This window comes from Primulina eburnea, chromosome 11, assembly GCF_022965805.1.
Source record: "Primulina eburnea isolate SZY01 chromosome 11, ASM2296580v1, whole genome shotgun sequence".
NCBI lineage: Eukaryota > Viridiplantae > Streptophyta > Magnoliopsida > Lamiales > Gesneriaceae > Primulina > Primulina eburnea.
In genome coordinates this window covers 43,245,237-43,272,839 of record NC_133111.1, presented here as the reverse complement: position 1 = coordinate 43,272,839, position 27,603 = coordinate 43,245,237, and the positions used below count along the sequence as shown (strand labels likewise).

Below are 27,603 nucleotides of genomic sequence, written 5' to 3'. Positions count from 1 at the left end.
CCACATCTAAGGGTTTAATTTTGATTTGGACATGTGGGGTCTACATAAATTTATGGATCCCACATATCCAAATCAATTTTGGGCCCTTGGATCTAGCATTAGGGTACTACCCTTATGCTAGCATGAAATAATCCGTTGTTCACATGGGGATAAGATAAAGAAATAACAAACCATGAAAAACTAAATTATATTAAAATAAAGATTGTTTATTACACTTGAGTCGATAAATTCTTTAGCCAACCTGTTAAAAACTAAGTTTCGGCGTTTGACAAACTGAATGACAAAAGCTCGAACCAACTGATTATATAATAACTGAACGCGTGAAGGCGCAACTGAACTACGCAACTGAACGCGCATCCAACTTGAAAGTTGAGTTTCCACAGTGTGAACGTGATGAGGGTGAATGTTGTGTGTATCAGAATGTAGGTGTTGTTCGTAGGTGTTGTAACACCCACGACAACATGCAGCGGAAATTATACTTTTAACACACTAACATGTAACTGGAACAATAGTAATACGAGAGACGAGTCAGTTAATTATGCACAAGTATAAAATACTTGTGCGGTGCCTTAGGGCAAAATAATTCACTAGAAAAACTTGTAAGTTTACAAAAACCAATACTAGTGAAAGAATAAAACAACTCCCTTAAAAAGGTGAGTAACAAATTGCATCCTAAACCCCTAACAAACCGTATAATCAAAACAATATGAGATGCATCAACTGAGAAGTGAAAAATCTTCAAAACTCAACACTCTAATCAAAACAGTGATTAGGTGTTGTCTTCAGATGTTGTCAGCACTTCACAGCAACAAGCTTTCAACGACACGAGATTTGCTATTCTCGGAAAACGTCTCTGCGTATCAATTCATCTCTCACTCCCAAAAATCACCAGCACCGAGTTCAATATCGTCTCCTCTTATTTATACCCACTTCATCATTTTTCCTATTAAACATGGAAAACCAATTTCATTAGGAAACAAACTCTATTGAAAATAAGGATAATATATCTTATAGATAATATCTTGAGTCTTTTGAGTCCACACGAAATCATACTCCAGAAAGGCAAAAATACTACGGATATTATCAAAAGGAAAGTAATTGATAAAGAAAATATATCAAGGAATAAATCAAGGAATAAAATTCCTTTCACAACTAACAACAGTTGTAAAACTTATCAGCTATTGCCCAGCAGCTGATTCTTCAGCTGAACACGTCATCAGTTATCGAGAAAGGACATTCAACCGACAGTGGTACACAGCAGACTGTTACTTAGTGGAACGCCGCATTTCAGATATTGCAGTGTACGGATGCCAGAGGAATATTGATGTGGCAATCAACGGATATAAAATTCAAATAACATTTAATTTTACCGTTGAGAGAGAAGCCTATAAATAAGTGAAGAGGGCAGCTGAAATCAAAAACACGAGAAAACGAACAACTATTCTATTCAAGCTTGTTGTTACGCTGCTAAAATCACTATTCGTATTCAAATATCAAAAGCTCACTCTTATCAGATATATCAGTAGCAATCAAGGCTACATTTACGAGATTGTTAACACTTTGAAATCTTTGTTAGATTCATTCAGTTGTGTTAAACTCAGTCACGTACTGTAAAAGTTTTTGTAAAACTAAGAGTTTCAATTTTGGCAGTGTTAAGTCCAAACTGAAGTGAGTCAGTACAACTCTTGTATTAGAACAAAGTCTTTTAGTGGAAATCGTATCCTCGTGATAGAAGGGTTGGCGTAGGAGTTATTCTATTCTTCGAACATCCAGAAACAAACCATGTGCATTTTATTTCAGTTATTATTTTCAGTCAGTTATTCTATCTTTCAATCAGTTTACTTCCGCAATTGTCTTTCAGTTAAACTGATTGTTATCGACTGACGAGATACCGAGTGTCAGTTTGTCACTAAACTGAACCCAATCTTCGAAAAGAATATAAAATCCGTGAGTGTTTATTCAACAATCCCCTCTTCTAAACACTCATCACCTTTTAACCGATCCTTTCAAGTGGTATCAGAGCGGTTGTATCTCGTCTCAGAATATTTCCACTCAAACTGTTCATCATGTCTTCTTTCAATAAAATCCCAATGTTTTCCATAGAGGATTTTGACGACTGGAAAATAAGAATGCAGGCTCACTTAGCTGCACAAGATGATGATATGTGGTACGTTATCACTGACGGACCAATGAAGATTCTGAAAGCCAACACAGCTGTTGCAATAACTGAAGAGGCACCACAACGAATAGAAAAGCCCAGAGATGAATGGACGAAAAAAGACAAAAGAAAATCTAATTTGGATAATGTGGCAAAGGATATACTGTACGAAACGCTGGATAAAGTAACTTTCAGCAAAATCAAAATGTGTAAGACAGCTAAGGAAATTTGGGAAAAACTGATCCAGCTTTGTGAAGGAAATGAACAAACTAAAGAGAATAAACTTTCTGTTGTTGTTCAGAAGTTTGACAACATCAAGATGAGAGCTGGAGAATCGATGCATGAGTATAATAAGAGTCAGTTGTATCATCAATGAGCTAAATGCACTTGGAAAAGTGTATACCAACAAGAAGTTGCATTAAAAGTAATCAGAGATCCTCCCAAGGAGTGAGACGTTAAGACCATGGCAATGAGAGAGTCCAAGGATCTAAAGAAGTGTAAGGACCGTGTATCGTATTATCGTAAATCTTATATGATTATCGATAATTCATGAATTTGATATGTGATTATACATTTGAAGTATATTATGATAATGAAATTGAGAAAATGAATATTGTATATGAATTGAGGTTGTACGAACTTGATTTAAAAGGCCGGACGCCAATATAGTACAAAACCAATAATTTGTACAGAACATGTGGCGCCCGAGCGGTAGAAAATTACCGCCCGAGCGCCAGTGTGGCATAAGGGGTGTTCTCGGACAGAACATGCCGCGCCCGAGCGGTAGTTTGTGACCGTTCGAGCGCGGTGTAATTGATACTCGGGGACAGAATGTCTCGCGCTCGGGCGCGAGAATTCTACCGCCCGAGCGCGAGAGGCGGTGGGATAAGCTTAAATTCTTATTTTCTTTCCTCCGTCAGTTAATTGTAATAATCTCGAGAACAACCGAGAGATTTCGATTTTCTTTTGCCCGAACCGACTTCGAAACGCTGTCTAAACGCGAAGCAAATTATATATTTGTGATCGTCGTGTCGAGGGCTTCTGACTGAGGTAATTTTCTTCTAGTTCCAGTAGCCTGAAATATCAAATTGCTGGAATAGACTGTATTTGAAGTTGAATTTCTGATATGTAGTAGAATAACCGACAAGAAACTCATATTCGAAGTCGGAATTGAATTATGATATGATTTAGATTTGATATGAATTTTTGAAGTTTCAAATGATATTTAAACTCATATTAATGATTTTGGAGTATGTTATTGATTGGAATGATTGGAATGAGTATGTTATTGATGTAGATTAAGTATTATACTGATATCTTCAAGCTACATCAACTGGAACGAAGAATTGAGGTATGTTGCGACGGGTAACATACGACATGTATCTGTATTTTATGATATATGTTGGATTGATTGGACTGATTGGAATGAGATTATGTGTCTATATGCCTTATTTGTTGATTGATGTGGCATACATGACATTGAGATTGAGATATCGATGTATAAAATAAATGTTTTGTTAACACACATCATTTTATGCATACATCGATACATGACATGCACGTTGAACTATGACCCTTGGATACCCTGATATGATTTGATTGGATTCCGGGGTTCGTGAACACATTCGCTATGCCGGTATTATATGACCCGTAAAGCATAGACAATTGTGGCCCCATATGATTGGATATGAGATGTGGGATTGATGGCCCTTCGTCGACGCTATCATACGTGTATTCCCATATCGGCCGGTGTGCCAGCTCGAGCATTGATTTGATTTGATAGCGATTCGATTGATTCTGACATGTGCTCAGTGGATGGACATTTGACCTGATACCTCCACGACATACATGCATTGCATACCATATATCATTGTTTGGATATCTGTGGTATATATGATTGGTTGTTCTATACGGAGCTTTGCTCACCCCCAAGGGGGGCTGTTGTTGTCTTTGTGTGTGGACAATGGCAGGTATTCCAGGATATCAGGAGACCGGAAAGGGTACTTCTGGTGGGAGCCACAGCTTGGGCTGAGGTTTTATGTTTTTGTCTTGTTCCCAGTATATATATATATGTGTATTTATATACCGGGGCATGTCCCGAGGATATGAGTTGTTTGTATGTGATTGATTTTAATTATGTGTGGGCGTGTTTTATGATTTGAAATTAGATACTATTTTTAGTATTCAAATTAAAGAAGAGATATTTTAGGCTCATTGTAAAGAAAATTTAAACTCGTTTTCCGCTGTGATTAATTAACCCTAATCAGATTGCATTGTAATAACGATTAGGAGCTAAGTGTCCCACAAGAAGGTTGAGCTTCATCGCATATTCGCTGATCTGAAGGCCTATGAGTTTGAGCTGGAAACTCGAGAAGGATAACCTTCTACTCCAGCAGCCACAGCTGCCTTAGCTGCTGTCAGAACAGAACCAACCGGTTCAGTCGAGAAGTTTTCTGATCAACTGAGCAATGATGCTATGTCATTGTTCATAAAAAAATTTGGAAGGTTTATGAGGAAGAATCAAAGGAACTTCCCGAAGCATTATCAGAGAAACAATTCTAAAGAAGAATCAATGCTTGCTACAACTGTGGCAAACTCGATCACTTCATTGCTGACTGTCCCAAACCCAAGAAGGACAATCAAGGCTCGACTGAAAGAAGGAAGAAGTCATATGAGCGCAAAAATAGATCCAAGGATGATAAGAAGTCTTACAGGAAGAAACATGAGGTGCTCTTAGCTTAAGAAAGTAAATCTAAATGGGCAAAAACTGACAGCGAGGAGTCAGAGCCAGAAACCTCATGCAGTTCCAGTGATGGTCAAGGGGAAGTTAAGTTTCTAATGTCTGATGATACAGAAGTGGAGTCAAGTAGTCAACAGGTATTTGACTTCAGCTTAACTGATTTCACTAGAGAAGAACTCATTTCAACTTTTCATGACATGGTTAATGAGTACCACAAGCTTGCCTTATCTGTTGAAAATGCCAGAGCAAAGCAAACTGATCCCATAGACAATAAAACGAAAACTGATGTGTTGAGTATAAAGAGAGAGATTGCTGAGCTCAATGCTGAAAGACGCATGAATCAATCAATGATTCAGAATTTGATGCTTGAAAATTCAAAGCAAACTAAGCTTATTCAGGCTTGGAACAAATCATCTGTTGTATTAACTGAAATACAGAATTCACAGAAATCAGTTACTGATAAAACTGGTTTAGTGTTTAGCAACCAAGATGAAATGTCTTCCAATGATATTCGACCAAAACTGAATATGGATAAAGGGAAATACATTCACTTTGTCAAATCAGTTGTGGTACAAGAACAAACTGAGCCAAGTAAACTGGTTGAACAGCATACTGAAAGTACAAACAAGGCTAGAAGATATAGTATTGGTTATAGCCTAAAAAAGTTTAACTGACTCACGCAGTCAGTCGTCAAAGAGATTCGGTAGAAATTATTCAAATGGCTACTCCAATTACTATAACAACAAGCCAGTTCAGAAAAGATATCTGCAGAACAATCAGTTGAACAAAGCTAAATCACATGTTGTCTTATCTGCACATTACACACCAAACACACACAAATCGAGAAAGGCCATCTGGAATACAGCAACTGGACAGTCAGTCAGACTAATCCAAGTCTGGGTTCCTAAAGGACTAATCAGTATAAGATTCAAATAGAAATAGGTACCAAAATTATATCTTGTGTGTGATTGCAGGTAACAGGTACAAGCAAGGAATCAATCTGGTACTTGGATAGTGGATGCTCACGACACATGACGGGAAATACAAACTTGTTATCTCAACTGATCAAGTACACTAGACCAAACATCAGTTTTGGATATAATTCCAAAGGTAAAACTGTGGGTAAGGGTAAGCTTATCCATGGTAACTTTATCATTAATGATGTTTTATTAGTTGAGAATCTCAAGTATAATCTGATTAGCATCAGTCAGTTATGCGATAATGGGTTCTCAGTTCAGTTTGACAAACACTCTTGTTCAGTCAAAGACTCGACTAATGAGGTCATCCTAACCGGCAAACGGTGTGGAACACTTACAAAGTCAGTTGGAATGATCAACCTCCAGTATGTTTTATTGCTTCAAAATCTTCTAAAAACTGGTTGTGGCATGTGATTCCACATTTCTACAAAATCTTTGTGATATATCGCCCAATCAAAGTTGTTCTGGCCTTGTCGCGTCAGTTTATGGAAATTGTCGAAGTTAGTAGTAGTTGGCAGAATACCCTGACTCATTCCAAACTGTCGGAGACACCGCTCTGGTCTATGCATCTCAACTATATGAAAATTAATCAATGCGCATGCCGACCGACATAGATGAATTCTATCTCCATCAAGAATTCTGCCAACCTCCGGGGACTCCATATCATAAACTGTCCGTAGAAACTGAAGCAAATAAAATGAAAAAAAGATTAGCAAGTTGATAATATATAATTCAGACTGAATTTTTAAAAAATTTCAAACTCTAAACAACTAATTTATATATCTACCTGTCCTTCTACCATCCTGTCAAGCATATCTCTCATTATACAGACCGAATGATGGGCCGTGTGTGTCCAAGAGAATCCGCGTCTCCACCTGCAATTTATAAAAGTACACAATACAGTCATTAAAACTAAATAACAAAATAATAATAATAAATTTTAACTATTTCTTATTAGTACCGTGCGCCGTATGGTGGGAATGGTAGACCCTGAAGCATATCTTCAGCCTGCTCTGCTGACATAGATAGTTTTTGCGCTCTATCAGGGCAAAGAAGAGTAATTCTAGACCACACCCAAATCTGCAATAACATACAACAGAAATAGTCAAATCATAAGAAAAATTAAGTACAACAAATATAATGATCGTAGAAATGTAAAATTACCTGCAATATCTGAACAGGGCCACACAAATCAACCTTTAATCTCATTGATGTGTCGCACAACTCTCTCTATAAAGATATGCCAACACAGCAGAACCCCAGCTAAACGTATTCACTATTTCTATGTCATCAAGAAACTGCAAATACATAAGTTTCACAGCAGCACCTTCCGAGTCCGGAAACATACATCCACCAATGATCATTAATGCAACACAACAGGAATATTTTGCTACGTCCTCTTCAGTGATTTGATCATTAATCATATTATTTAGGCAATGGTCTAGCAAAGCGGTCAGATAAAAGATGTGCACCTTTAATCTAAGAAGATGTACGCATAAAACCCAACCAAGTAACGCAACGTTGTTGTAAAATATTTTTGTTGTATGCGGTATCTACACCAGTGATGGACATGCCATCAATATTCAACCCCCAAATAAGGGCAACGTCCTGTAGGGTGATTGTTTCCTTGCCCATTGTAAGGTGAAATGTGTGTGTCTCACGACGTCATCTCTCAATAATGGCCGTAGGCAAATGATTATCATAATATTTAATTGAACCACACTGAATGATACCATAGAAGCCCATGCGTGCAAGACATAGGCGGACACAGAGGTGAATCCCAGCATTAAGCAATCTCCAAAGACATTTGTCAGACTAGCGTGGCGGAATTAGTGCATCCATGTTTTCAGCGTTGATATTATTTGATATGTGTCTACCTTGCAAATACAACACATTATCCGTATTTTCAACCATCTTGCAAACAAAAAATCATTGGTTAACAAATATTATATTTTATATCAACAAAATTTAACTACATAGTTTATGGTAAACAAAATTTATTTGCAATTTCCGGCTCGAAAAAATAAAATGTATATGTTGATGACAAATTGATAATAAAACTAATTACTATAATTAATCAATTTCTTTTAAAAATCAATAATACATCATAAAACGTAATATGTAATTATAATACATACATTATTAATAGTTATTATTAAGTATATTAATAGTTATAAAACGTATACATCAGTAATATTTATTTATAATAACATGTAATTATAATATTATAATTATTCCGATAATACAATTACTATTATAATTATTATGTGATGCGTTTATTATTATACAATTAATATTATAATTATTCCAATATTATAATTATATAGTTATTATTATACAACTAATATTATAACTAACTAGTTTTTCACCCGTGCGATACACATACAATTATTTTGTTTATTTTTTCTATAACGTGAATTTTTATCAAAATGAAATGTTTATTGTTTTCATATGTATATAGATCTTAACAATGAAACACTGAATAAAAGGATCATTTTTGTATTTCGGCTGAAAATTAATATCACCCTTGTATTAGATAATGAATAACATAATGTGTTTATCAATTACATTGTATGCACATATATAGATTTATGTACTATGTAGAAAACAATATTTGTAACAAAATGAAATGATAAACATGGTACAAACTTTTAATTCGGTTTTAATTTAATAAATAATTTAAATTAAAATGCAAATATACTAAATAAATTATAGATCATACAATTAGAAAACAAAACAAATTACAAATTTTGAAAAACTTCCTTAAATACAACATTTGTCGTTGAATTTTTTGGGTTGTTATCACTATGACATATCAAAATTTTTACACTCTTAGGATTCGTAACTCTGAATACAGCAACGTACAACTGATCATGACTAAAAACTGGGTTCTTAAAATAAGTCCTACATGTGACAATGATTGCCCCTGACTTTTGTTAATTATAATTGCATATGATACAATCAAAAAATATTGAACTGTATTCGTTGAAATTTAAAAGGAATTCTTAGATCATAAGGCATCAATGACATTATTGGAATAAACACTTTATGACCTGCATTACTTCCAGTAAGAATTTTTCCTTACAAAACATGGTTTTCGAGCCTTGTCACGATCAATCTAGTGTCATTGTATAATCTAAGAGAATGATCTATGTTGGAGATAAAGTACTTTATTTAATTAAAAGAAATCATTATATTTGTAATATCACTTAACGTATATATTGATGTTGCAATCAGCATCTTGACTGAAACATGAAAACTAAATTGTTGAGATAGTCTGGCTCTCAAATCCATTTTTTTGTTTAAATATTTACAACAAAAAATAATTAAAATAAATGTAACTAATTCTAAAAAAAAACATTTATAATGATAACTCACAAGATAAATGTATTTAAGTATAAAAAATAATAATAATTGGTATTTAATATAAATTTATTTAACAGTGATTATTAACAATAGCCTACTATATAACTTCATAATCAATTTTGGCTTTGAAGTAATTTATCTAACAAAATTTGTCTTTTGACTTAATTCTAAATATGTTAATTAAAATTTTTTCCTTGTTTATATTATTTTTTATGAATAAAAAAATAATAAAAATGACAATTTATATTAAATTGATACGATTATTTTTTAATCATCTATAATAATTCGAGAATTGTTGGTCTAAGATTAAAGTTAATATATTGAAGAGAAAAATGATTTTATGTTATCACTGAAATAAATATATTAGATCTAAAAAATAAAATCAAATTAAAAATTAGTTCATCTAAAATATAGATGATTTTTTTTAATTATAATAACCTTACATCTATATATATGTGTCATTAATTTTAAATTAATAAAATGATTTCAATTGAGCACAATTTTTGAAACATCTTTCGAATTTTCAGAATTCATATTTAAATTTTGAATAACAATTTGAATTTGGTTTATAATTCCTAGAATTAAATTTAATTTCTGGATTTGAAATTTGAAATGTAATTTAATTTGGTTTTTAATTCCTAGGAGATATTCAAATTTTCAAGCAGTTATACACATACATTAATATGCAGTTTTAATAATGAATTAAATATATTTAAACATTTATTATAATATATATTACCATATTTTTCGTTTATTTCTTTTTTATTTAGACGGGAACTTACTAAATTTAGCAACAACTCTGTTTTTATATGTATATAAATATAGATATATATCGAAAAACCTTTTGTAGTGATAATTTTTAGCACTCAAAAAATTTTATTTTTAGAAAAAATAAATAAACTAATTAAATATTGTATTTCTTTTCAATAAGTAATTTGGGCAGGAAATTGCTTAAAATAGCAAAATGTATTTTTGAATGATTTATCTAATGAACGATACTGAATATTACAATCATTTGTATTTTAAATTTAATTATACAATTTTTAATTAAATTGATTGATATAATCAATACAAAAACTTTAAAATAGTTTACGTTTTAAACAGAGTTTAGTTTCAATTTGAGTAAAAAAAATTAAAAAATATATAATACATAAATTACATTTGAGTTAATATAAAAATTAATTAAATTGAAAATTGAATTAAATGAATTGATATAATCAATGCAAACAATAATTGAAGTGATCATTTATTGCAATAAACATACGTCAATATTCATTAAATGTTTTATTTCCTTTTTTAGTAAGTAATTTTGGCGGGAACTTTCTTATTTTGGCAAAACCTCTAATTTTATATATATATAGATTTCAAAATTCATATTGAAATTTTGAATAACAATTTGAATTTGGTTTATAATTCTCAGAATTAAATTTAATTTCTGGATTTGAAACTTGAAATGTAATTTAATTTGGTTTTTAATTCCTAGGAGATATTCAATTTTCAAGCAGTTATACACATACATTAATATGCAGTTTTAATAATGATTTAAATATATTTAAACATTTATTATAATATATATTACTATATTTTTCGTTTATTTCTTTTTTATTTAGGCGGGAACTTACTAAATTTAGCAACAACTCTGTTTTTATATCTATATAGATATAGATATAGATATATATCGAAAAACCTTTTGCAGTGATATTTTTTAGAACTCAAAAATTTTTATTTTTAGAAAAAATAAATAAACTAATTAAATATTGTATTTCTTTTCAATAAGTAATTTGGGCAGAGAATTACTTAAAATAGCAAAATGTATTTTTGAATGATTTATTTAATGAGCGATACTGAATATTACAATCATTTGTATTTTAAATTTAATTAGACAACTTTTAATTAAATTGATTGATATAATCAATGCAAAAACTTTAAAATAGTTTACGTTTTAAACGAGTTTAGTTTCAATTTGAGTAAAAAAATTAAAAAATATATAATACATAAATTACATTTGAGTTAATATAAAAATTAATTAAATTCAAAATTGAATTAAATGAATTGATATAATCAATGCAAACAATAATTGAAGTGATCATTTATTGCAATAAACATATGTCAATATTCATTAAATGTTTTATTTCCTTTTTTAGTAAATAATTTTGGCGGGAACTTTCTTATTTTTGACAAAAACTCTAATTATATATATATTCCAATAATAAAATTAATATTATAATTATTGTAATCAAATTATGTATAGTTATTATTATTACTTAAAACTACTATGATGCGTTCACAAAGTGTTCGGTGATACAAATATTCTAAATTATAGTATTATAATTCCAATAATACAATTAATATTATAATTATTGTTATTACTTAAAACTACTATAATTAACGATCAATAATAAATATAATAAACAAAAAAATATCGTTATCTCTTAAATATTCTGAAAAAATTTAGAAGACTTATGTTAATGAATAAATGAAAAATTCTGAAGATCGGGTGCTGGAAAGAGAAGTGCTCGGTGATCGAAAGAATAATGCTACTGAGGGAAAATGAAGAGATCGAAAGAAAAATGCTAATGAGGAAAAATGAAGAAGTATCGGTGATTGAAAATGAGGAGATGCACACCTCATTTAAAGAAGGGGAAGTCACGGGTCACGGATATTGAATCCGTGACCTTCTGCCACGGATTCAGAATCCGTGACAGTGTGTCACGGATTCTGTTTATTATTTTTTATTATTATTTTTTAAAATTAAGAATCCGGGACAACAATAAACGAATTATACTATTTTTACAAACTTTCTCATATTGCAATATTTTTACAATGCTTTTATTAATTTATAATATATTTTTTTTTAAAAAAGCCGAGACTTTGGACTATCACAAAAGATATAAATAAAAAGACTAAAAGAGTGGATATTTGCCTCCATTATTTTTATTTGTATTCGAATTTTTTAAAAAAATGACATATATTTTATACGTAAAATAGAATATAAAAATCAAATCTTATATATAAATAAAAAATTTATTTTTGTATTAACAATTTATTTATTTAAAATTACTTAAATAATAATCTTTTCAAAAAAATGTATAATCTATTTAATCTAATTCTAATATAATAAAAACTATGTATAAATCAAAATTTTAACCAAATTTTGTTAATTCTAAAATATAATATAAAAATATGCTTAATTTAAAACAATAATTAAATGCGCATTTTGTATGATAAAAGACAAAATACAGTTTTTAGTTAATAAATATCGTAATCAGTTAGATCATTAACAAAAATTTATGTATGGATTTACTATTTAATCAATAATACATAAATTAATTTTACTACTTAAATAAACACTTGGTGCACAGAAAAGAAATGTTTAATTAAAAAAAAAAAAAATGGATCTCTCCACTCCCGAGAAAGCAAAGCATTTATGACAGCAATTGAGTGGGAGAAAGAGTGAGGAGAGGACTCTGAAAATTTTCAAAAAACCTTGAGAAATTTCAAACATCCCCTCCCCTCCGCCACCATGGTGCTCCTTTGCAACGATGAGCTTTCCGACCCAGCTCCAGCCTCTGCTAGTTCCAGGAGATATCCTTTGAGAAAAACCACTGCACGAGACGTTGAGAAGAAAGTGGAGACTCCACGAAGCAAAATGACCAAGATCCCTAAGAAAAGAAAGCTCCAAATGCCAGACACTGCTCATGTGGTTCGCAATGTCATTGCTAACTCCACCAATGTCGAAAAGAGCCCCTACACCATGGTCACCGAAACTCTCCGTACTTTCAATAAACTATACCTTCAATGCATTCAGGCAAATGACTTCACTCCACCCTTTTCTTGGTTTGTTACTGTTTGGTGTGCTGTTATCTCAACTCTACCTCAAACTGAGATTGATTGCTGTTTTTTCCACTAAGCGCTACGTGTTTTCATTCAAATTATAGGAAGAAGAGAAGAGGTGTGCAAGGCAAGAAGCTGATGACAAGGGAAGCGCAAAAAGAGTGTCCCAATCCAAGGCATGATGGGGATATTTAAATGTTAAGATTAACTATTTCATGAATGGATTCATTAAAAATTTGCAATTTAATATTTTGTAAGCAATTGATTAATCACTCGAGGAGTCATTTTGTTCTAAAACTAATGGCTTCCCTTTCCAGCAATCCCATCGATAATTTGTTCAGTTTTTATCCTAGAAGCAAATGATTTGCTACTAACTTATGATGTTAAAACATGTGCAGACAGAGAACGCTGCTGAAGATTACTCCAAAAAGCCTGCCAAGCGACCTGATTTAAAGGCCATTTCCCAGGCATGTCATTTATTATTCACATATCCTGAATGGAATGCATTAAAACCGCTTTTCCATGTGTATCAAATGAAACAATTTATGAAGGGGGAGATTAATAGTTCTAACCGTTTTGAACAACCTTAGCGACATTTTATAGATTATCCTTGTCAAGTACACCCGTTGTTCTCACTCTGACTTATATGTAACTGTTTTGAGTCCTAGTTTTCTACTCTACAGTTCTCTCATCTGCTTCCTCTTTATGTTTTGTTAAAAACCCGCGGCTATTGAATTACCAGATGATGAGAACTCATTCTACCTTAAACTCCGAGAAGAGAGTCGGTTCCATTCCAGGTATTGTGGACTTGTATCCTACTGATTTCTATGTAACTTAAACTAGTTCTTAACCACCAGAGAATATTTGTAATGAAAATTTCAACTTGTCCATATTAGTTATCCACATCCATATATATGTCACTTAGAAATCTGTTTCATGTGTACTCGATTCTTCGAAAGATTACTTCTTGGTGATTAATTCAGTATAATCAAATTTAATTTATTTTCTGGGATGGTCTTCAGAACTTGTTATCAGCTCCCCAAGTAAAATTTGATATACTAGGACTTTTTATCCATTCATGATGGTAGGTATTGATGTCGGACATCAATTTTTTTCTCGTGCGGAAATGGTTGTGGTGGGATTTCACCAACATTGGCTGAATGGAATTGACTATATTGGTCAAACTGGTGGTGCAGCTTGGAAATCAGGAAGAGACTTGGTAAATTATTTATCTAATTCAATTTCACACGTATCCCTGCATTTCTTTTACATTATCAATCAGTGAAGATTTTATGGTTCAATTTTCATTTTCTTTCCATTTGGTTTTCCAGGGTTTGAATGGTGATAATTTTCCAATCACCGTGTCCATCGTCTTATCTGGCCAGTACGAGGATGATTTAGACAATTGTGAGGAAATTGTGTATACCGGTCAGGGGGGAAACAATTTGCTTGGTGATAAGCGTCAAATTGGTCACCAAGAAATGAAACGAGGGAATTTGGGGCTCAAGGCAAGTATTTATGTCCTCATGTTTTACGATATGCTATGTTGGCTTTCATGAATCATGGCTTCCAGCTAAAATTTTAGTTTTCTTTCCTCTAGATGTTGCAAACAAAGCATTTATCTATTGTATGCTTTTGGACCATTTTCATTTAATCATCATGATCTCATTTTGGGTAGACTTGAAATTTTAGCATTGCTGGTAGTCTGATGGTGCTAATGACTACCATTTGGCATCTGTAATGATATTGATGTTCACTAGAACATTATGATATCATTTTGGGTAAACTTGAAATTTTAGCATTGTTGATTGTCTAATGGTGCTCATGACTACCATTTGGCATCGATAATTGTAGTGATATTGATGTTCACTAGAACTTGGTTAGAAAACAACAAATTAGTTTGTCTTCCTCTGTAAGTTGGCTCAGTTCAGTCTGTTCATTAGTCATGTGATTGGTGATCATTTAATTTGTGTAGTCCACAAAATTCTTTATAAATCTGGTTAAAAAAATTCTTCAGATAGCTAAATGTAGTAGTCTTTGAGATAGATGCAACCTGCTTCGTGCTATTATTTTGGTTTGGCATACTATTGCGTCCCACTTCAGCCCCACAATAAAATGGTGGGTGAATAGTAAGTCTGAGAGTCTCCTACCTAGAAGGCCCAGTCTTCTAGATTTGGGCTCTTTTCTTGGGTTTATTTCCTAACATTGGCGGATTTGTTGAGGGTCTACATAGTGGAATGATCACCCCGAAAAATGCTACCATCGGGTTAGTGTTGTAATGTGGCTAATGTTTATATTTCACGTTGGATTACTGTGTTTGCGCCAAATATTGATAGGAGAGTAAAAGGCATTCAGAATGAGCCTCAAGTACACAAGGGGTGAGCAATGTATGTCCACATTGCTCAGTAAAGTTTGGAGTGGCTAATAATCTTGAAGGGATTCACAGCTAGAAGGCTGGACTTTCGAATTTGGGCTTTCCCTTTGGGCTTATGGCCTAACTAGTATTTTTTTTGCCATTATATATTGATCGGAGTAAATTGCTTTGGGAATGTGCAATTTTTGTTTGTTTAACTGGAATTTGTGAAATCACCAAATGCCAATGTCCAATCATTGTCCTGCAGAACTGTATGCATAACAACTTACCTGTCAGAGTAGTTCGAGGACATAAATGTACTAACAGCTATGTGGGGAAGGTTTATACATATGATGGCTTGTACAAGGTGATTATATTCCTGGAAAATAACAAGTATTATGTGGATCAAGTGTCTACTTTTCTTTTCTTTTTTATTACATAGTCTAATAAGCTTGTTATATGTGCTGTGTCTTAAATTTTCAGGTCAATCATTATTGGGCTGAAGAGGGTGTCTCTGGCTTCACGGTGTATAAATTTCTATTGAAGCGACTCGATGGACAACCTCCTTTGACAACAAATCAGGCATCTTTTAGACTTACTTGTACATTATAGTCAGTTGAGATGTAAATTTAAGGGGATTCTTTCCTTTTGTCGTTAAGCTACCTATATTTATGTGTGGTTGTATGTGCTGTATTTATGCAAACAATCACGTGCTTTGAAAAATGAGAAAATTAGAGTTACATGTCAGACTTCTCTGGTAATTTTGACTTTGAATTTCTAAATGTTCGAGATTATATATGAGTTGAGAAACTCTAACAAGGTGTAAATGTATTCTAACGTACAGCGGACCTGTTGAATTTGACACATACATTTCAAAACTGCACTGAAAATTGCAATTTGGCTACTGTTTAAATGACTCAAACTACAAATTTCCAGTGCTGCCTGTTCTTTCGAAAATTTGTTTACAAGAAGGCACCTTATTAGATTGAACTCCATTTTGTTTAATACAATGTGATAGTAATTATTATATCATACAGACAATCTTGAAGATGTCATTTATAAATTCGATGATGACATAGTCTTTGGTTACTTAACAACCTAAACAAGTTCAATTAAATCTAAAATTTTGGCCTAAAGCCGATAAATACGTACACAAAAAGGGAAAAACAAGGTAGTACGGTGGAAAAGCTTGCTTGTTTTTGTTTCACCATGTGGTTTGGATCCAATTTATTGTCTAGATCAGAATTTTCTAAGAGCAACCAACATCAAGTTATGTGGTTTTGAGTTTTGGGTTTTCGTGTTTTTGGTAATTATATTTTCGTTTTGTTCCTGGACACCTTTGGCAATATGTACTGTTTTGTCTAAGTTGTAATGATCTTTTTGTATGTTTTATCACAATATGTACCCTTTAGCTGGTTAGATTTGTATGTAATATTATTTGTTACTATTATTCTCATTATCTAATTTTTTTCAGGTTTATTTTTCTCGGGGCCGTATTCCTAAATCATTATCAGAAATTCGAGGGTATAGTTATCATAAACTTGCCGTTTGCTACTGTACATCTTTTCTCCTCTTGCCCTTTGTAATTTGATGTTTTTTCTAAGTAAAGGTTGGTGTGTGATGACATTACTGGAGGCTTAGAGGATGTTCCCATTCTAGTTACCAATTTGGTAGATGAACCACCCATTTCACCACTAGGTGAGATAAACTGTTAGCTTAAGCTGTTTAAGTGGACAAATGTTGGATGGAGTGGAGTAAGTTACTTGCTGGTTATTTGATCTGTTTTAGTTGGAAATTGTCTTTGTACCACTACTTTACCTAGTTCTTCAGTGGGGTTCCTCTTACTTCTTACCCATTAAATTTTGTTGGATCTGATATTCATAAATCAAATTTAATGTCTCGATGATTTGAAATATCTTTAATATAACATGGATGAAAAGGTAATGATTGTATTCAATCTTAAAAGATGTTTATAGGAGTTTTGTTTTTAAGGGTTTTGTTACTTTGGGTATTTAGTCTTTCAATATATGTATCCTTACTGAACCATGTAACTCCTACTTAATATTTTTTATCTCCTTGCATTATACTTTGTATATTTAACCTCAACATTTTATTGGAGAAGGAAATCTTAATCAATGTATTTTTTTAAAAAATTATGTAGTTCACGTGAACAATAATCTCTCAAGTTGCTCACTGTGATAGTTATGGTGTTTTTGGTCATCTACTTATTGTCTCCTTATTATGGTGGCAAATTGATCCTCCAGTGATTGTATGTTGTCTGGTTGATGGTGGTGTATCCACGTGCGAGCGCTTGGTTATGGAGAATGTTTATTGCTTTCTAAGAGTAGGTGTAACATTTTGATCTCCTTTTCATTTTGTTAGTTTTCTTCTGATTTTTTGTGTCACGGTGCATTGTTTTCTTCATTACCTTTTTTAAGTTTGACTTTTCATTTCATATTTTTGATATTATCATGTTAAGAGTAGTTAGAAATTAAAGATGATTGTAAAGAATGGTGATGATCATATATTGGTGCTTTTTTGGGGGGTATTTGAGTGTTGATAATCCCCGTGACCAAATCTTTGAAATCTTGCAATATATTGTTTCTCGTAGTGGCCCAGACTGATTTTTATTGTAATACTAGCTATAAATCCATGAACTGGATTGCAGCTAAGTTATTTCAAGTTCTCTCTTACATAACCTATTTGTACAAAGTACATCCTCTCTATTTTATGTCACCCTCTTTCGTTCAGCACTTATTTTTTGTTTTTTGAAAATTAGATTTTGTCTATATCAAGGATATGAAGTTTAGCAAGAATATTAGCTTCCCTACAATTGCTTCCATAGGATGCAACTGTCAAGGAACCTGTACGGATCCTAGAAGTTGTGCTTGTGCAAAACTCAACGGAGGGGATTTTCCATATGTGCACCGTGACGGTGGAAGGTAACAAACTAAATCCAAATATACTTTCTAAGAATTCAGTTCCAGAATATTTTGTTTGCTGTTTAATAATATATATTTTAGTCGATCCCACTTAGTGGGATAAAAGCTTGAGGTCAATGAAATTTTACATAATTTTTTTTTATTTATTCCAAGGTGTATTTACCTCTCCTTGCCCCACCTATTGGGTCCGCCCCAATTGGTATGGCTCGATTTATCTATGGACCTCTCATCTATACTATTATATAAAAAATCTGTTATCTAAATAACATATTTTGTTTCTCAAAGTGTCCTTGCACCAATATTTTTTTTATCAAAATTGCTATTGCAACTTATTTTCAATATTAAATATCTCAAATTGCAACTTATTTTCAATATCACCCATCTCTCTGAAATTGGCACTATGATCCCTCACTAATTTCTATCCATTATTATTAAATTAAACATAAAATTTAAAAAATTTTATATAAATTATTATTATAATTTTACACTCATGGTGTATGCATATGAGAATTCGAAGTGTTGATCCCTGTTGCAATATTATACCCGCGTGTGATATTTTGTGAATCAAATCTGTTATTTGTTGAGTTGAGATCTTTTTTTATCTGTTTGAGTGCAATAATATAGTAATATTATGGTGTACCATGGGAAGCCAGTGTTGGTCAGTTCACTTGTACACCGTTCGAAGGAAAACTCTACTTGGATTTGCTATTGTGCATATCTTTTATTTTTTTTCAAAATCATGTAGGAAGTTTTACGATTTTTTATGGTTATATAGTTTTTGGTTTGTATTGGTTCACTTCATTTTCAGTTCTTTTACTATGTGGGACTAATTGAGTTTGAAATGAGAGAGTTTAATGTCTGTAGTCAGATAAAGTTGGAAAAAGTTATAACGTTTTTAGAAAACAAAAGGATGAAGTTTCTGATATAGTTCCTGAATAAAATGCCTCTTTTGGTGTTTTTTCGATCAATCTTGTAAATGCAGCTTTTGACTTATTCTAGTCGGACACCTGAAAGAGTTGTAATGCCTCAAGTCTACCATCAACAATCCTATTGATGAACTATATCTTGGATGCTTCAGTAATTTTTACTTTGATCATGTCTTTAGAAAATCCTTGTCTGGTAAAGATTGTACCCAGTATGGAGCCATCGTCGCTTTAGAGTATAGCACATCGAGGGTTCTCGACGTAACAATGAAATTCGTGCGTCTGGCAAACACAGACATATTTTATAAGTCAAAACTTGTAAGTTTTTCCATTGCGCTCCAATTCATTCTTTTTGATTTGCCAGACTTGTTGAACCAAAGGCAGTGGTATTCGAATGTGGTCCAAACTGTGGTTGTGGACCCAGGTGTGTCAACAAAACCTCTCAGAATGGGCTGAAGTTTCGTCTGGAGGTCCGTAGAACAGTATATTTTGTAATGATATGATGTAATGTTTAGATGGAAGAAATGATGATGTTAATGAATCAATGACAGGTATTTCGTACCCCAAAGAAGGGGTGGGGTGTGAGATGTTGGGACTACATACCATCAGGGTCTACTGTGTGTGAATATATCGGGGTCGTGAAGAGAACTGACGATTTAGACCCTGCTGGTGATAACAGTTATGTTATTGACATAGATTGCTTGCAGACAATGATGGGACTGAATGGAAGAGAGAGTCGACTGAGGGATGTGTCTTTGCCGTGGTACCTGAAGAAGCTTGGTGAAGAGGCATCAGAAAATGTGCCATTCTGCATAGATGCTGGAAAGACTGGCAATGTGGGCAGGTTTATTAATCATAGTTGTCAACCCAATTTGTTTATTCAGTGTGTGTTGAGCAGTCACCATGATATCAAACTTGCGAGGCTGATGCTCATTGCTGCAGACAACATTCCACCGCTCAAGGTGATTATAATGTCTCTTTTCCTTCCTTGCATTAATCCTAGGCGTTATTATGAGATATGATATCAGTAATATATGATAACAGGAACTGGCCTATGATTATGGGTATGGAATTGACAGCGTGTTGGGTCCGGACGGGAAGATAAGACAGATGTCATGCTTCTGTGGCGCACGAGACTGTAGGAAGCGCCTCTATTAAATCACTGCCTATTGTTTGTGACATTGTAATGACGAAAATTTTCTGGCATTTTGCAATTACTGCGCTATTGTCTCCAATGCAGCTTGCGCCATCTATTAATTACTAATCATACGTAATGGGAAATTTGGTGGATTTGTTGTGCCGCAACATTCTTCAATATGGTGAATACCAACTAGGACCCTTTCCCGAAGAGATTATGTTACCTCTCGTTTTTGAAACATCAATTGATATAATTTATTTTCCTTTACAGTTTATTCTCTTGTATCCAAACAGTTTATTTTGTGTTGCTCGATGATGATAAAATTATTATTGTAGTAGTAATATGGACAGAAGATAAATATCTAGTAGCCGTGGGGCAATTACAGGTACAGCCGCTCTCTTCTTATCTAAAAATATCTTATTGACCGACCAATAAATTGGAGTTCCAGTAAAAATAATCTTTCAAGAATCAAACGAAAATGCAGCAGGCAGCAGCTTTTACCCGATCCTCCGATCTTGCTATTCCCACCCATAATCACTTCCCCAAGCCAACGACCCGCTGTGCTTTCTTTGTAGGAGGAGAATCGTTGAGACAGGTAGAATTCCCGATGGTTCAGTTCCTAAATGGTAGGATAATGTCATTTCCTGACTACAAATTTAGATCTGATTTCTCCCAACCAGATCACAATATGGACAACCACCATCCAGCACATTGGGAATCACTTCAGCACAGGCACCGTGAAGTGGGGTATGTCTAGTGATGGGGATGCTTGGGTTTAGTCCAGTAATGATGGATAAGATTTGCACAGATGACTGATCTTCCGTCAACATTCATGGAAACTGGGATAATATTTAGTTGTAAGCCAGTTGTGCGTTAACTACTCCTTTAATATATTCTTCTTTTGATTAAAAATTCAATCTAAGTGCAACAAGCATATGATTGCGACGAATGCGATCTTTTTTTTTTTTTTTTTGGAATATTCTTCAAGCGCAGCTCATGTAATTGGATCAATGGTTAATTATATTATTTTATGCCATATAATTTGATTATTTTTAATATATACAATAAAAGATATAAAAATATAGATATTAATTGGAAGAAATAAATCAATTTACGTCCTTTCTGATAAATTGGTAGGCAACAATAGATTTTTTTAAAAAAAAATGAAAGAAAGAGTTAAGAAGCCCTTGTGGGGGGGATAATCGTGTCTTTTCATAATGTGATTTTTGTTTGTTCCCTTCCAAAAAATGAAAAAAAAAAAAAAAGAAAAAGAAAAAGAAGAAAGGAAACGGAACCAGTGTGTTTTGCGGCCCAAACAATAATCATCATTGTGTGTGTGTGTGTTTGTATATATATACTAACACAAAAAGTTCAAACAGGGTGGAAAAGAGAAGAATTGATTTGTCTGTGTTTTTTTTTTCTTCCATTCGTTCGGACCGAGATTATTTGGGAGGCATCACTTCCTCGATGGCTTTCTCCTCCGATCGCCGCCAACCTCTCATCCCGGCCTTCCTTTACTCATCCCCTTCCACCTCCAAAACCCTAATGCCTAGCCCCTCTCCATCCAACAACTTCGTCATTCCAGCACCCTCGGAGCCAGGCAAGATCCAGATGTACTCTCCTCAGTTCTATGCCGCCTGTACCGCTGGTGGAATACTCAGCTGCGGTCTCACGCACATGGCTGTTACTCCGCTCGACCTCGTCAAGTGTAATATGCAGGTCTAGATCTGTTCTATTTTTAACTCTCGTCGTTTTTCTCTTTCTGTTTTCCGTTTTTACCTCTTATCTTGTTAGATCTGCTGTTTCAATCTTTTTTCCTCTGCATTTAGGTATCATGTCTGCGGATATCCGGATTTATGCATTGATTTATGTTATTTTCTATCGATTTATCTGTTTATTCGAGATTTACGTGGCGTGCTATTGAACCTTTTACTTTTTTTCTTTTTCGAGACTTAATCTGGTTTTCCTTGGTGTTTAGCTCTAGTCTCATGATGCAAAGTACTGGATCTAAGATTTTGTTTACTTGTTAGCTGAATTTTGCAAGTACAAACGTAAAGTGCTGGCATGTATTTATTTCATTTGTCTAAAAAAAATGCGTGACTGTTATCTTACTGTTGATATTTAGTGAAACTCGTTCTGACTGTTGGTAACTTCCAGTGGCGTAATTTGTGTATGTTTTGTGATATTTTTAATTGTAATCAGCTGCACCTATGCAAGCTGTGTTTGAACTCAGTTTTTCTCTACTGTCAGATTGATCCTGCCAAGTACAAGAGCATCTCATCGGGTTTTGGACTGCTACTAAAGGAGCAGGGAGCTAGAGGTTTCTTCAGGGGATGGGTGCCTACCCTTCTTGGTTATAGTGCTCAAGGTGCCTGCAAGTTTGGGTTCTATGAGTTCTTTAAGAAGTACTACAGTGACCTGGCTGGTCCAGAAAATGCATCCAAATACAAAACTCTTATCTACCTAGCTGGTTCTGCATCTGCGGAGGTGATTGCTGACATTGCACTTTGCCCCTTTGAAGCTGTGAAGGTTCGTGTTCAGACTCAACCTGGTTTTGCTAGAGGGTTGGCTGATGGACTTCCCAAGTTTGTGAGATCCGAAGGGGCTCTTGGGTATGTTCTGAAGTTATTTCCTTTTGAATTTGGAATTTTTAGGGCATGTGTAAGGTTATGCAGGGGTCAATTTTTTCCAATGCTTGCAGGTTGTACAAGGGCCTGGTTCCTCTATGGGGGCGTCAGATTCCATGTAAGTTTGACATATATTATTCAGATTTTTAAGATATGATTAATTTCCTTTCATAATAAAATTGGCAAACTACCATACAATGACCAATACATCTATTTACTGAAGAGTCCACTTTGTTTTGGAGCTTTATGTGCCTGGCTTTTAGCCTTTCACAGTAATTGATATTGTTGTTTGAGTGGTGGCGATTTGTTTTGAAAATAGTGTCTGTTTTCATTCCAAAAGTTTCGCTAATTTTGTTAGAAAGCGATCTAAAGACCAGAATACAGTTTATTTTCCAGAAACGAGTTAGATTGTTCTTCAGTTAAAGCATACAAAATTTCCCTATTTACGCTGTCATGAATTTCATCGTTACATGTTAATTGATGGTAGGATTATGGTTTCTCTTAAAGGCCGTCATCTAGATATAATCTTCATATTAATGAATTATTGTTCCGTTGTTTTTATTTTATGTTATTTTTATCATTTTATTTGGTGTATTTTCACCAAATAAAATGATATTCATGCTGTATTTGTGTGAGTAGTTAACTTTACTGTACCTTGTGATGTATCTGGGCACCCTTTAGAAAAAATTTCGTTTAGTAAATGAAAATGTTCAAGTATTGCTAGATTTTTTGGCCTGCGGTGTTGAATCTTTTTGTGGTCTATTGATCTTCATGTTAATGTAATTATCATTCCCTTGTTCTTCATTATTGTTATTGTTATCAACACATTTTTATCTGATAAAATGATATTCATCCTGTATTTGATTTTAGTAGGTAAATTTGACGTACCTTGTGATGTACTTGGGGTACCCCTTCAGAAATTTATTTATTTGTAATGTTAAGAGTATTGCTAGATCTTTGGGCCTTCGGTTGTTGGCTTCCTAAACTATGTGATGTTTTTAATCTTTCACGGTCTGTTTATCTAGAAGCCTCTCGAATCCTGTGTAATCTGCCCATTTCTTCACCATGATTATATGTATGTGATTAGTACATAAGCTATTTTTGTTACCCGTCTGTTCTTGAGATGAGCAGATGTCATTCGTATAATCCAATTTTCTGCTTTGCGTCGATGAACTCTTTTTCTTATGCCCCGAATTCTCAACACCTGTGTAGCAGCAGCTTAGGAATGGTTGGTTTTCTTTGTAGATACTATGATGAAATTTGCATCTTTTGAGACCATTGTGGAGCTCATTTACAAACATGCTATCCCCACACCTAAAAATGAACTCAGCAAGCCGCTGCAGCTTGGAGTGAGTTTTGCCGGTGGATATATAGCTGGTGTTTTCTGTGCTATCGTGTCACATCCTGCTGATAACCTCGTTTCTTTCCTCAACAATGCCCAGGGTGCTACTGTTGGTGATGTGAGTGTTAATGCTTGTAGCCTGTTTTTCCATCTGTGTATTTCTTTTTTGTTTTGTTTTCACGTATATGTTCACTGTGCTCTTCACTCTTATTTCCCTAGGCTGTAAAGAAGCTTGGACTGTGGGGTCTCTTTACGCGAGGTCTTCCTCTTCGCATTGTCATGATTGGAACCCTCACAGGAGCCCAGTGGGGCCTCTATGATGCTTTCAAAGTTTTTGTGGGCCTGTAAGTTAACCCTTCAACTTTTCTTCAGTGAAACAAATGATTTCCATGATTGATTTGTTTAGCATTAAATTTGTACGTGGTTTTGTGTATTTGTGGTTCCTCACTGATGTAATTCCAGGCCTACGACTGGTGGTGTTGCTCCTGTTCCTGCACCTGTTTCCCCGGAACATGGGAAGGCGTAGAGTCAGCTGTAGGATTGATTCAGAATGCATGCTTTCAGATATAGGATGTTTTTGGAAGGCTCAGCCAATAAACACAGAATAGCTCATGCTGCTTGGCTAGCACCGCAGCAGATGGAGAAATATTTATCATGTTTTTAAACATGTTTTTAAAAAATGTGTGATATTTTTAATGCAAGACTAATTTGATATTTTGGAAGTCTTGATCCTCCAAATTTATTCAAACCATAATGGGATTTTTGTTGGAGTAGAGGCTGTTGTATTAGCATTCACTCAGTCTGCAGACAATTCCGGCCACTTGTTTTTCCCCAGAGATACATTGTTGGTTATGAAGATCGGTGTTTTCTTTTAAGAGTTAGGGTGGGGAATTTTGTTTTTTTCCATTAAATGCATTCCTATGCTTCCTACTCCTGATTATCTCTGGCTTTATTATTTTTGTCTGAAGCTCCAGATGGCTTGTGTTACCTCCTGAAGTACTAGTTATGGTGCTTGGGAATCAATACCGAAAACAAATTAGACTATAGCATTACCATGATTTGTGGGCACCATAATGGTGAGGCAAAGATTTGAAGCCCGTAATTATCCGAGAAAATGCAGGTGTAAGCTCTGTTTGTTCAAGTTTCGACTTTTTCAGAAGTAGTTGGCAACATACCTTATTATTCATACATATTAAAGTCTTGAAAAAAAGCAGGAGGGCATTAGGATGACCAAAGTCCCATGTTCTTGGAGTTGTTTTATTGTTTTCATGCAGATGTATGTATGGGCGACAGTCCACAAAGTGCCCTCCGAACCCCAAAACAAGCCGACAAACTAAAAGTTGCAGACTCAAAGGAAATCTTCAGCAGTGTATTTGTCAATGGCTTCAAAAGACAAGTGCGATCCGAGGCATGCCAAGTTGTTGATCGATTCTCCTACGTAATCCAGAGGAGAATCATCCAAGAAGGAGGTGTCGTACTCGAAAAACATCTCGCTTCCATCCAAAGTGGTTGCTGGGACTGCAGGGAGTCTCAATTCAAGATCATTGTATATCCCGTGCTCATTGTGTTCTTCCGATTTCCTTGCTTCAATCACCTAATACAAAAATAATCAACAATAATCATGATGATATAAACAAATGATGATCTTTTGCATTAAAACATGTTATATGCCATTTCTCACATATCCTTGGTCTTCAATGTTCTGGTACACAAGAATGTAATCGCCAGACAGCAAACCATGTGCATTCACGAAATCCCCTGATCATCGTGTTTGTTAAAAGGTTGCATAGAAGTTTAAATGTTCAAAAGCAAGCACCAGATGCAGCAGAAAGATGATTACCAGTTGATTCAAGCACATACATCCTACTACTATTATTCGGCCAGTATCTGCATACAGAGAAGAACATAAACCTTTTCTAAAAATCTATCGAGTACAGCAGCATAGAGAATGTACAGCTCGATTGGAGTTGTAACTTACAGTTGAGCCCATATATACTTAGAAATTTAGTCATAGAAGATAAGAGGGAGGGACGAAGAAAACAAGAACCGGTAGAGACCTGAACTTGAACCACCACTCATGAATGCCATCCATGTCAAGCATGCTGATAGGAATCCCTTCCTTGGCATCAAGCACGGGAAGATGGGCCTCGGCGTCTCTCTAAAAATTATACCAGCAACTTAATGTTTTCAAATTGGGTGAAGAAAATCTGGAAATTAAACATGTCTTGGAGCCAATTTTCTGATGCAAACCTTTGGTAGGACCATTCTTCTGAGGCCGCTCACGTCACTGTTCTTCAGTTGTTTCTTGAAAAGATAACAAAGTTTCGTAAGATCAAGTTCCTGAGACAGCATAAATTTGTGTGTATACTTAATTTGTTGCCAGTAAGAGACTAAGAAATGTAATACATAACACACTGACTATTACAACTATATCAAATGTTTATGGACTAGTTGTAATATTTAGGATTGGTGCAGACTATGTATTTACCGTATATATATTTATATCATCATTTTTATATATGAATTCATCGATGCTAGGTTTACATAAATTGATTTGGATTATTAATTGCGTCATTAATATGGCAACATTATCATAGAAGAGAATGAAGATATATAGTTAAATTTATATGTTTCTCTCTCTCTCTTACCTCATACATTTAATGTGATATTTTTAATTATATATTATATATATATCGATAACAAACATTGTTTTCTCCGTCAGCAAAATTTTTAATATAAATAAATTCAAGAGAAAGGAGAATTAATTAACACTTGAAAAACGGAATATAAAAGTTGGAAAGAGAGAAGGGGATGTTTACACGTGGGGGATGAAGAGGTGGCACGTGGGAGAGCGAAAAATTGAGGGAATGAAGGCTTGCCCGTCTAGACCTGGGCATCCTGGGCCCTCTCTGTATGGTGAAGCCCGGAGTTGAGAAAAGGTCGGCCCGATTGGACGTGTTGCGGCGGCGGCGGTTGCTGTTTCTCGTTTCCTCAACGTTCCCATTAATATTCATCAACTCATGATCATGACTGCTGATGATAGTGTGGTTTCTGGCCATTATTCTTGTTGTGACTGGGGCCGGATGAAGATGAGTTGATTTTAATTTTCAGTGAGAGGAGATGGAGGGTGGTCTTGCTCCATTTGTGCAAAGCTCATTCATGCCGGAGATATATGGATCTAGTTTGATGGGAGTGAGCAGATC

General features: G+C 34.2%; 4 protein-coding genes across 5 annotated transcripts; 2 read left to right on the top strand and 2 right to left on the bottom strand.

The window, feature by feature from the left end:
* Positions 1-6,255: 6,255 nt before the first annotated feature.
* On the bottom strand, positions 6,256-7,429 carry LOC140805667 (serine/threonine-protein phosphatase 7 long form homolog). The gene is made up of 4 exons (XM_073161919.1): positions 7,040-7,429; positions 6,837-6,955; positions 6,663-6,750; positions 6,256-6,558 (listed from the first exon to the last, which is right to left on the bottom strand). The coding sequence occupies exons 1-4, from the start codon at positions 7,082-7,084 to the stop codon at positions 6,256-6,258; spliced, it is 555 nt and encodes a 184-aa protein (XP_073018020.1). The 5' UTR covers positions 7,085-7,429.
* A 5,212-nt stretch (positions 7,430-12,641) lies between these two features.
* LOC140806390 (histone-lysine N-methyltransferase, H3 lysine-9 specific SUVH4) lies at positions 12,642-20,705 on the top strand. 2 transcript variants are annotated; one of them, XM_073163027.1, is made up of 14 exons: positions 12,642-13,049; positions 13,180-13,251; positions 13,474-13,542; positions 13,818-13,872; positions 14,164-14,294; positions 14,407-14,583; positions 15,697-15,795; positions 15,912-16,010; positions 16,903-16,952; positions 17,038-17,126; positions 18,274-18,370; positions 19,658-19,763; positions 19,845-20,255; positions 20,338-20,705. In XM_073163027.1, the coding sequence occupies exons 1-14, from the start codon at positions 12,765-12,767 to the stop codon at positions 20,449-20,451; spliced, it is 1,854 nt and encodes a 617-aa protein (XP_073019128.1). In that variant the 5' UTR covers positions 12,642-12,764; the 3' UTR covers positions 20,452-20,705. The 2 variants fall into 2 exon arrangements, with proteins under 2 accessions (XP_073019128.1, XP_073019127.1); XM_073163026.1 differs by having other exon boundaries at positions 12,643-13,049; positions 18,208-18,370.
* Positions 20,706-21,739: 1,034 nt separating this feature from the next.
* On the top strand, positions 21,740-25,275 carry LOC140806388 (mitochondrial phosphate carrier protein 3, mitochondrial-like). Its single transcript, XM_073163024.1, has 6 exons — positions 21,740-22,150; positions 22,682-23,043; positions 23,133-23,176; positions 24,304-24,518; positions 24,620-24,744; positions 24,863-25,275. The coding sequence occupies exons 1-6, from the start codon at positions 21,899-21,901 to the stop codon at positions 24,924-24,926; spliced, it is 1,062 nt and encodes a 353-aa protein (XP_073019125.1). The 5' UTR covers positions 21,740-21,898; the 3' UTR covers positions 24,927-25,275.
* On the bottom strand, positions 25,078-27,596 carry LOC140806389 (B3 domain-containing transcription factor FUS3-like). Its single transcript, XM_073163025.1, has 6 exons — positions 27,220-27,596; positions 26,651-26,740; positions 26,458-26,558; positions 26,241-26,287; positions 26,082-26,158; positions 25,078-25,994 (listed from the first exon to the last, which is right to left on the bottom strand). Exons 1-6 carry the CDS (start codon positions 27,457-27,459, stop codon positions 25,749-25,751), a joined length of 801 nt encoding a protein of 266 aa, XP_073019126.1. The 5' UTR covers positions 27,460-27,596; the 3' UTR covers positions 25,078-25,748.
* Between the last annotated feature and the right edge of the window lie 7 nt (positions 27,597-27,603).